Source organism: Rhinatrema bivittatum, unplaced genomic scaffold (assembly GCF_901001135.1).
Source record: "Rhinatrema bivittatum unplaced genomic scaffold, aRhiBiv1.1, whole genome shotgun sequence".
In the NCBI taxonomy this organism is placed as follows: domain Eukaryota; kingdom Metazoa; phylum Chordata; class Amphibia; order Gymnophiona; family Rhinatrematidae; genus Rhinatrema; species Rhinatrema bivittatum.
The window spans coordinates 9,098-19,588 of record NW_021820540.1 but is presented as its reverse complement, the minus strand read 5'-3'; the positions used below and the strand labels follow the sequence as shown (position 1 = coordinate 19,588).

Genomic DNA, 10,491 nt, shown 5'->3' with positions numbered 1-10,491 from the left:
CAGGGTGGACTGCCTGTTTCTTACTCCCCACTGTCTGGGAAGGAGAAATGTGCCCAGAGCGCCCCCCACCTGCAGCCGAGGCCCACCATGAACAGTAACAACGCGGTGATGTCCACGTGGTTCCAGGAGTCCTGCAGGTACTGCTTCAAGCTTCTGGGCCACGGGAGCCGCACCCACGAAGAACCCCTGCCGGATCTCCTCGCAGACCATGGTGAAGATCCAGAAGTAGAGGATAGCCCTGCTCGGAGGTGGAGGGGCCTTCAGGCGGGCTGGTTTGAAATCTAGGAGCAGCACGTAGGAGAAAAGAAACAGGGGAAGGCGAAATACATGACCACGTTGCCCAGGAAAGCAGTGACAGGGGCACTCCAGAATTGCTTCTCCAGCGGCGCAGCCAGCATGGGCCGGACCCTGGCCACCTTCACGTTCTCCTCCGGGGGCTTCTCAATGGGCTTTGGGGCCAAGAGTTCTGTTCCATTCTCTTCCGTCATCTCCATGGTCTCCTTATCCATTTCCTCAGGGCAAATTGTCCCTAGGGGTGGAGGGGAGTTCAGCGTACACCCATACTACCCCACTTACAAATACCACAGCGACTCCTCCACCCATTAATTGCCGAAAGCTCCCCCTCATATATCATCCAGCTGCTCCCCCTCATTAATTCCCCACAGCTCCCCTCATAAATCTTCCAGCTGCTCCCCCTTATTAATTCCACACAGCTCCCCTCATAAATACTCCAGCTGCTCCCCCTTATTAATTCCACACAGCTACCCTCATATATCATCCAGCTGCTCCCCCTCATTAATTCCCCACAGCTCCCCTCATAAATACTCCAGCTGCTCCCCCTCATTAATTCCACACAGCCCCCCTCAAATACTCCAGCTGCTCCCCTCAATAATTCCCCCACAGTTTTCTCCCCTCATAAATACTCCAGCTGCTCCCCCCTCATTAATGCCACACAGCTCCCCTCATAAATACTCCAGCTGCTCCCCCTCATTAATTCCCCACAGTTCTCCCTCATAAATACTCCAGCTGCTCCCCCTCATTAATTCCACACAGCTCCCCTCAAATACTCCAGCTGCTCCCCTCAATAATTCCCCACAGTTCTCCCTCATAAATACTCCAGCTGCTCCCCCTCATTAATGCCACACAGCTCCCCTCATAAATACTCCAGCTGCTCCCCTTCATTAATTCCCCACAGTTCTCCCTCATAAATCCTCCAGCTGCTCCCCCTCATAAATCCTCCAGCTGCTCCCCCTCATTAATTCCACACAGCTCCCCTCAAATACTCCAGCTGCTCCCCCTCATTAATTCCCCACAGCTCCTCTCAAATCCTCCAGCTGCTCCCCCTCATTAATTCCACACAGCTCCCCCTCATAAATACTCCAGCTGCTCCCCCCTCATTAATTCCTCACAGCTCCCCTCATAAATACTCCAGCTGCTCCCCCTCATTAATTCCTCACAGCTCCCCTCATAAATACTCCAGCTGCTCCCCCTCATTAATTCCACACAGCTCCCCTCAAATACTCCAGCTGCTCCCCCTCATTAATTCCACACAGCTCCCCTCTCAAATCCTCCAGCTGCTCCCCCTCATTAATTCCACACAGCTCCCCTCATAAATACTCCCAGCTGCTCCCCCCATTAATTCCACACAGCTCCCCTCAAATACTCCAGGCTGCTCCCCCTCATTAATTCCCCACAGCTCCTCTCAAATCCTCCAGCTGCTCCCCCTCATTAATTCCACACAGCTCCCCTCATAAATACTCCAGCTGCTCCCCCTCATTAATTCCTCACAGCTCCCCTCATAAATTACTCCAGCTGCTCCCCTCATTAATTCCCAAAAACTTTTCCCTCATAAATACTCCAACTGCTCCCCCTTATTAATTCCACACAGCTACCCTCATATATCATCCAGCTGCTCCCCCTCATTAATTCCCACAGCTCCCCTCATAAATACTCCAGCTGCTCCCCCTCATTAATTCCCACAGCTCCCCTCATAAATACTCCAGCTGCTCCCCCTCATTAATTCCACACAGCTCCCCTCATAAATACTCCAGCTGCTCCCCCTCATTAATTCCCCACTGTTCTCCCTCATAATTACTCCAACTGATCCCCCTCATTTTTCTGCCCACAGCTCTCTGCATTAAATACCCATTCCTCACCCATCAATGGTGTCGGGATTGGGTGTTTTCACCTCCATGTCAGCACTTTCTATCTCTGTCCTTTCGCACGGGTCCGGTGTCCGTTCTTCCTCCATTATCCTATGAGCAGAGAAGGAATCCCCCAGGGAGAGGGGTTAGACAGGGTCAGTGAGATCAGCAAAGCAAACTACCTCCCAGCAGTGCCCTATTAGTGTCAAGGGATGGCATGTCCTCAGTGTGAGCTTCCTCCCAGCAGTGCCCTGTTAATGTCAGGGGACAGGACGTCCTCAGTGTGAGCTTCCTCCCAGTAGTGCCCTGTTAATGTCAGGGGACAGGACGCCCTCAGCGTGAGCTTCCTCCCAGCAGTGCCCTATTAGTGTCAAGGGATGGCATGTCCTCAGTATAAGCTTCCTCCCAGCAGTGCCCTATTAGTGTCAAGGGATGGCATGTCCTCAGTGTGAGCTTCCTCCCAGCAGTGCCCTGTTAATGTCAGGGGACAGGACGTCCTCAGTGTGAGCTTCCTCCCAGCAGTGCCCTGTTAATGTCAGGGGACAGGACGACGCCCTCAGCGTGAGCTTCCTCCCAGCAGTGCCCTATTAGTGTCAAGGGATGGCATGTCCTCAGTGTGAGCTTCCTCCCAGCAGTGCCCCTGTTAATGTCAGGGGACAGGACGCCCTCAGTGTGAGCTTCCTCCCAGCAGTGCCCTATTAGTGTCAAGGGATGGCATGTCCTCAGTGTGAGCTTCCTCCCAGCAGTGCCCTGTTAATGTCAGGGGACAGGACGTCCTCAGTGTGAGCTTCCTCCCAGCAGTGCCCTGTTAATGTCAGGGGACAGGACGCCCTCAGCGTGAGCTTCCTCCCAGCAGTGCCTATTAGTGTCAAGGGATGGCATGTCCTCAGTATAAGCTTCCTCCCAGCAGTGCCTGTTAATGTCAGGGGACATGACGTCCTCGGTGTGAGCTTCCTCCCAGCAGTGCCCTGGGAATACATCCTCTTTCTCGCATCCCTCAGCCATGCTGCCACCTCCCTTCATGGTGAGCAATATCAGAGTCTATCACTCACTTGAAATGGATGAGTTCAGAGTAGATGAGAGGAGGGCAGGAAGAAGGTGAGGATCAGCTTCCAGACAGGGGTGTTCTGCTCCATCTGTCCCCACCAGTTCTCCGTCAGCATGCACTGAGGGGAGAGGCCAGAGTCAGAGAGGTTAGCTCACATTTTGAAAGGTCAGCTGTCTTACTGCACCGAACAGGATGTGCACAGCACTCCTTACCTGCACCCCATCCTGTGCAAAGAAATTTCTGGCATCAGCTTCATACGCAAGCTGCAGGCAAGTTGCCCCTTGCCACCTCCCAGAACATCTCACCAGCAGCCGAAAGGCCCGGCTCTCACTGTTCCTGTAGCATTCGTTAAAGACGCCTGGTAGATAATCAGAGTAAGAGAGAATGCAGGGTGTCAGAACAGGGAGAGAGGCACAGAGACGCAAATCACCTCAGTAACAATGACACAAACTCTCCCCACTCCCAGACTCTCTGTGACCCAACACAAAACCCTGCAAAAACAACCCCAGCACCTGCGGAGCAAACCTGCCCCACCATAACAGCACTAACTGCCAGGGCTCACACAACAACAACCCTACCTAGGGAAAAGGGAGCACGGGCCCTAGAACCCCAATACACCTCCTATAGGGAAACAGAACCGACCGGGCTGCGAGAGATCCCTGCCCAGAACCTTCACGCTGGCAGCCTCTCTCACCTCATGCACACACGCAGGACACGGACAGACCCTCAGCCAACACAGAATAAGAAAGAGAAAGGTGCAGACAGAAAGTGAGCTGGAACCCCCCAGAAGCCCAACTCTGCCTGCAGTGCAGCACCGGGGAAAGAGAAGCAGAAAATGCATTTCCTCCTGCACTGAGAAAAGAGAGAAAAAATCCAGGACTTCCCAGCCAGGAAGGAGCAAGAAAAACTGCGTCTGATCCTGGGGGAAAGAGGAGAAACAGCAGCCGGAGCCGCAGGATCTGCGGGGTCCCTGCCACCACTTAGAGCGTGTTTACGTTTAGCAGCACATCAAGTTTAATATGAAAGGAAAAGATGAAGAAATTAGGAGCAGACAGTCTGGGCCAGCACCAGAGCCAGGAACCCAATTCTGAACTGGTTAATTCTTTCCTCCTACTCTTTTATGCATTATTTCGGTATCATAGAAGCCGAATAGTACGAGCAGCAAAGTGACTTGGACCTTGAGAGACTGAAGGTGTGCGCCAGGCGGGCAGGGCCCGTTTCCTACCTATGGCCAGCTGCTCAAAGGTCCCAGCCAGTTCCCTCATGGCCAAAGCCTCCTCTGCCTCCAGCGAGAGCCGAGCCAGCTCCTGCAGGATCTTGCTGGCCGCCAGTGCAGACGCTACCGAGTCAGAACCCGGAACAGAGACGCCCCGTTTCAGTAACCACCCCAAGGCAGGGGGGAGGGGCCTGCCTCTCACGCCCCTCCGACTGTGAGCATCCCTTACACAGACGGCCACAGCACCGCCGACCTGGACCCCCCCTCTCCTGAGGGCGGTCCCTGGGCTGGCCACTCACCATCTCCCAGAAGTAGACTGCCATTCTCCTTGGCGGTTCTGCAGGATGGCCCAGATAAAGAGATCCAGCCAGGGCATGGACGATTTCTGAGTCTCGTACCGCAGCATCTGGACAGGACCCACGGGAGCTTTAGCCTAGGGCGCGAGGAGAAACCTGTGAGAAGGGGGAAGGTTAGCCCACCCAGAGCACCTGCCTTCCAAGACCCGGGCGGAGGGAAGGAGACCCCCCCACCCACCCCCCTCCAGCCTTCACTCTGTATCCTGAGGTTGGTGCACACGGATGGATGCCTGGGATAGGGAGGGGATGCCTGGGATAGGGAGGGGAGCCCCAACCACTTCAACCCCTCCTCCTGAATCGAGGGAGGAGGGTGGGGGCTGCCCGTCCCTGCAAAGGCAGGGGCGAGGTTCCCCCCCCCTCCCCCCCACCGTGTGTCCCGTGCAGCCCTTCCCAGACTTCCCTTCTCCCTTACGGCAGATAACTTCCTGCTGCTCTGCGTCTTGAAGCTGTCCAGCTGTTTGCTGTAGAAGGGGGAGCAAATGTCCCCCAGCAGCTCCCGCAGGACCTTGGCTACTCGAAGAGTTTGAAGTCTCTCCCTTGCTGCAGGTCTCCACCGGCAGTACTCGAGATGTGTGAGCTTGCCAACCTCCCGCCGCTCCTCCTGCTTGTGCTCCAGCAGCTGGCACAGCACGCTGCTCTCGGACACGGAGCTGTAGAGCTCCTCCAGCTGCCCGTACGTCAGGTAGTCCACCAGGTTCATGCCGTTCTCAAAGAAAAAGCTTCACAAAAGTCCGTCTTGTCATTGATCAGCGCGTCCGTCAGGGTGTCCTCCAGGTCACTGGCCTGCAGCCAGAGGAAAGAGAGAGCAGCGAAGGGAAATGGAGAGGCACCAAGATAGCAGGAAAAAGAGGTTAGAGAGCCAAAGAGAGACAGAGCAGGTGACAGATGAAGGAGGGAAGGTAGGACACAGACGGAGAGGAATTGGGAGAGATGGTTGGTGGGCAACAAGAAATGAGAGAGGCAGAGAGAATAAGAGAAACACAGGAAAAGAGAAGATGTAGGAGATAATTCCCAGTCATCCAACGCAATAACCTCTTCCATCAAATAAACCAGTTCCTCATAGATCCTGCACTCTTAAACCCCAGCTGAACCCTAAACTCATCTTCAACTCTATTCTTTACCACAACCATAAGCGTAAACCCTTAGACCTTACTTACTATGCTAACCGGGGCGGATTCCGGGTAAAGATCGGCCTGGGGATTTTCCCCCAAACCGACCCAGAAGATACCTCGTCGTCTGCCGAGCGAGACTGTCCACGTGACCAGACCACATGGTCAGAGCGATCGGCCCACCGGAGGATGCCCAATCCCCCAATAGGCCACTCCAGCCTTGATGCTAACCCTATATCCCAACCAGGAGAAACTAACCACAGCCCTGGTCCAAATCTCACCCTCATACCTATCTCGAAACTGTAAACTGTAACACTCAACTCAATCATATCCAAACTCCGCACAAATTTCCCACTTCAAATTCAACCTCAATCTTGACCACAAACCCCAACATCTACAAAAGCCTCATCCCCATTAATCCAAACCCATTGACCCTTACCCTATCTACAAACCTAACCTTAACCACAGCCTAGCCCCAAACCTCAATCCTAATCATAAACCCTAAAACCTGTCTTCAAGTCAACCCTAATCCAAACCCAGTGCCTAATTTACAACCCACCCCTCAGACCAGACCCTAACCCCAATCTCATTCTTAACTCTAACCCCTAAACCCAACAGCAACTTCAGTCTTAACCCTACACCTAACCCTAATCCTTACCATAAGCACTAACACCAACCAGAATCCAAACCCCAACCTTGACCTCAAAACCCAACCTCAGTCCTGGACCCAAACTCTATCCCCAGTCTCGTCCTTGCCCCTAACCCCCCAATACTAACCACAACCCCAAAAAGTATCTTTAATCCCAATCCCAACTCCAATTTTAATCCCAATCCTAATCCAAACCTTAACTTCTATCTTGATCTGCACTCTAACCTCAATCCCAGTCTCATCCCTAACCCTGGCATCAGACTCAACAGTAATATTAACCATTACCTCAACAACTGGTTTCACCCCAAAACTGAAATCTCAACACCACCCCCTACTCTTGGTAAGCTCTCCCTGTTCCCACAGGCTATGGTGACCTCTCTCCCTAGACCCTGATGTCACCAAGCCCTAGTGACCCCCTCCCCACAGACTCACCTTCCACTGGATATCTCCATGAAAGAGTTCAGTGTTCGCAATGTCCACGCGGTTCCAGGCTACAGCCAACTTTAGCTCATCCAGGTACTCCACAGCATCACTGCTCTGCTTCTTACACGCTAAACATGAGAAGCAAAGAAAACCCGTCAAACTCCATTACAACCATAGGGAGGAAGGCACTGAGGCAGGAGAAAGCTCTCCACAATCCCAAGGAAGACAAAAGCCTCGCCTTTCACCAGGGCTTTCAAGATGACGGTCTCAAACTCTTCCATCCCGTCCTGATGCGAGTATACTGTCACCAGCTCTCGGTTCGCTAGGATCTGTTCCACCTGGGGGGAGAGAAAGAAAGCATATGAAGACCTAAGCCACAATGGGAACACAAAGGATGGAGGCTTTCACCCTGCGGGAGTGCACACAACAGCCTCAGCCAACCCTTATTCTGCCACAGACCACTCACGTGGCTCATAAGAGCTCAGGGCACTCTAGACTGGGTTCACTGGACAAAGAATAATCAGATAGTGGCCTCTGACTACTTCCACTCAAGTAAGAATTACCAAACGTTGTTATACATCAGGATCCATTTGAGCTGGAAGATCACTGATTACTGTATCCGGCCTGTATAGAGTACAGGGTCCACAGAACCCATATGGGCCGGCGGCAGAGCACCGGTTACTGTATCCGGCCTGTATAGAGTACAGGGTCCACAGACCCCATATGGGCCGGCAGAGCACCGGTTACTGTATCCGGCCTGTATAGAGTACAGGGTCCACAGAACCCATATGGGCCGGCAGAGCACCGGTTACTGTATCCGGCCTGTATAGAGTACAGGGTCCACAGACCCCATATGGGCCGGCAGAGCACCGGTTGCTGTATTCCAGACTGGCGCTATTGGCTGGAATCACTCTGTGCCTTGCACACTTACCTGATCGGCCAGCTTGGGGCCACTCTCCTGTGGGAAGTACTGTTTTAGCTTCTCCTCCACTAGTGGCCGGACAGCTTCCAGGGTCAGCGCCTCCTCCAGGATCTCTGCCAAGCAGTCTGCGACCCCGCCTGACCCTGCCACCAGCAGGCAAGGGATGGTGTTCTTGGTAGCTTTGTACACCCGCTGGGGGAAGTAGAGAGGGTGAGGCAGGTCAGTCAGAGAGTGCTGGAGTCACTGGCTTCTCGCCATCTGCCTGAAAGTGTCTGCCTGTCTCATGTGCCACCAGCTTTTCATCCTTCATTTCTCAGATGCCCTTCAGAAAGTCTGGGAGTCAAACACTCTCAAAATATATCCTGCTGTTCAGCCCCTGGTGATGAGTTTCACTGACAACGCCTACCTTGAAAGAGTGGACTAGTGGTTCAAATCCCCTCCCCCCCCCCCCCCCCCAACACGCCTTGTGACCTTGGGAAGGCATTGCCTCAGGTATCCACTCAGACTGTAACTTCTTTAGGGATTGTCCGCACCCCTTTGCTTCTCTGTGCTGTGTGCCTTACCGTCAGCATTTGGGCATCCCCTGCAATCAGCATACACAGCACCGGGATCTCAATACTGCCCTTGCCTGCAAGAGACACAGCGCTGGTGAAACGTAGCGGCGGCAAAAAAGCAGCAATAGCGTCAAAACGGCAACAGCGGAGAAAAAAACAGCAGCAGCAAAGCCTCATGCATCACTTCCAACAGAAGGGCTGGAGTGCTCGCCTTCATCCTCTGTCCATTCCCCGGGGCCCGCTCACCTCCGATCCCCGTCTTCTGGTGTGAGATGTGCTCCTCCAGCCGAGCACGGAAGACTGTCTCCCCTCCCATCCGCTGCCGCGTCCCATCATCCACCAGCAGGAAGGCAGAGTAGTTATTATCCAGGGAAAAGCAGGGGCCGTCCATGTTCTCCATGTAATATCTGGCGGGAAACGAACCCTGCAAAAAAGAGGGGCCCCCAGAATAAGAAGAGGAGAAACAGCGGCCCAGGGCAGCAGCTTTCTCCCCCTCCCCCGTCACAGGTACTTCTAATCTCCGTGGGGGCAGGGAGGGGGAGAGAGAGATGCCTGGGATAGGATTTGAATCCATGAGGCTCAGATGTATGGAGTTGTTATGGGCACACGACGGGACCCCCAACCAACCCGTCACTCATCCTGTCAGCTTGCAGCGCTGGTCTCCAGTTGGCAGTGTGAGCTTCCTCCCAGCAGTGCCCTAGAGGTGCTCCAGCCGTGTGAGCTTCCTCCCAGCAGTGCCCTGGAGGTGCTCCAGCAGTGTGAGCTTCCTCCCAGCAGTGCCCTGAAGGTACTCCAGCAGTGTGAGCTTCCTCCCAGCAGTGCCCTGGAGGTGCTCCAGCAGTGTGAGCTTCCTCCCAGCAGTGCCCTGGAGGTACTCCAGCAGTGTGAGATTCCTCCCAGCAGTGCCCTGGAGGTACTCCAGCAGTGTGAGCTTCCTCCCAGCAGTGCCCTGGAGGTACTCCAGCAGTGTGAGCTTCCTCCCAGCAGTGCCCTGGAGGTGCTCCAGCCGTGTGAGCTTCCTCCCAGCAGTGCCCTGGAGGTGCTCCAGCCGTGTGAGCTTCCTCCCAGCAGTGCCCTGGAGGTGCTCCAGCCGTGTGAGCTTCCTCCCAGCAGTGCCCTGGAGGTGCTCCAGCCGTGTGAGCTTCCTCCCAGCAGTGCCCTGGAGGTGCTCCAGCCGTGTGAGCTTCCTCCCAGCAGTGCCCTGGAGGTGCTCCAGCCGTGTGAGCTTCCTCCCAGCAGTGCCCTGGAGGTGCTCCAGCAGTGTGAGCTTCCTCCCAGCAGTGCCCCAGTCACAGTGTCAAGGGTCGCAGGCAGTGGGCGACTTCAGCCTTTACCTTGGGGTTGATTAAGCTGTCCCGGTTGCTGACAACGCCCCACGGGGCGATGCCCATGGCCACCACTTTGGTTTTGTTGTTGGTGCTGGCCGTGGCATGGTCGCGGACCGCTTCCCCTACGTACTTGCCGATGCCGACCTGCAGCCCTCCCGTCATGATCCAGGCACCTGCGGCCAAGAGAGGAGAGGAGGAAAAATGGGACGTGTGAGAGAGAGAGAGCCCGCAGCAGGCTGCCCTGGTGCACAGGAGGTGCAGGAAGGGAGATTGCCACAGAGCCGGGGGGGGGGGGGGGGGGGTGGGAGGGTGAGATACCCCCTTCTCCCGGTCTCTGCAGGGATGACCAAAATTAGGAATGGTTAACCTTTAACTCCTCCCCCTTTACCACGCTCCTCCCCCTCCACACCTGTACAGGTAGATACCACACCCCACAGCATAGCCAGAGGAGGTCCTCTCCCCCCCCCCCCCTCCAGTCTAGCCTCTGACCTGTGCTCTGGGCAGCTTTCACCAGCCCCTTGCGTAGGATGTCCTTCAACCAGGAGTGCATGTGGACTGCCCCCTCGCCCCCCACCACAGACACCACCAGGTTGGGTGGGGGGATGCGCCAGTGCTGGGTGATGAGGCTGTACACCATGGAGGAGTCCGTCTCATTGGAGAGGCGGATGAACTGTGGGGGAGGGGGGGGGGGGGTGCGGGGAGAAGAGGAAGAAGAGCAGGATCAGGATACACAGGGAGAGGT

General features: G+C 55.0%; 1 protein-coding gene across 1 annotated transcript in view; it reads right to left on the bottom strand.

Annotated features, from left to right (window-relative positions):
• Positions 1-2,152: 2,152 nt before the first annotated feature.
• The window catches only part of LOC115081709 (transient receptor potential cation channel subfamily M member 4-like), a gene marked incomplete at its 5' end in the record, with an annotated part of 12,688 nt that continues 4,349 nt past the window's right edge, over positions 2,153-10,491 (bottom strand). The window contains 16 exon segments of the mRNA XM_029586130.1: positions 2,153-2,255; positions 3,197-3,234; positions 3,236-3,310; positions 3,405-3,550; positions 4,418-4,548; positions 4,709-4,734; positions 4,737-4,841; positions 5,177-5,482; positions 5,485-5,547; positions 6,955-7,073; positions 7,184-7,283; positions 7,877-8,059; positions 8,431-8,495; positions 8,668-8,845; positions 9,756-9,922; positions 10,239-10,419. Coding sequence (XP_029441990.1) covers positions 2,153-2,255; positions 3,197-3,234; positions 3,236-3,310; positions 3,405-3,550; positions 4,418-4,548; positions 4,709-4,734; positions 4,737-4,841; positions 5,177-5,482; positions 5,485-5,547; positions 6,955-7,073; positions 7,184-7,283; positions 7,877-8,059; positions 8,431-8,495; positions 8,668-8,845; positions 9,756-9,922; positions 10,239-10,419 — 1,986 coding nt within the window.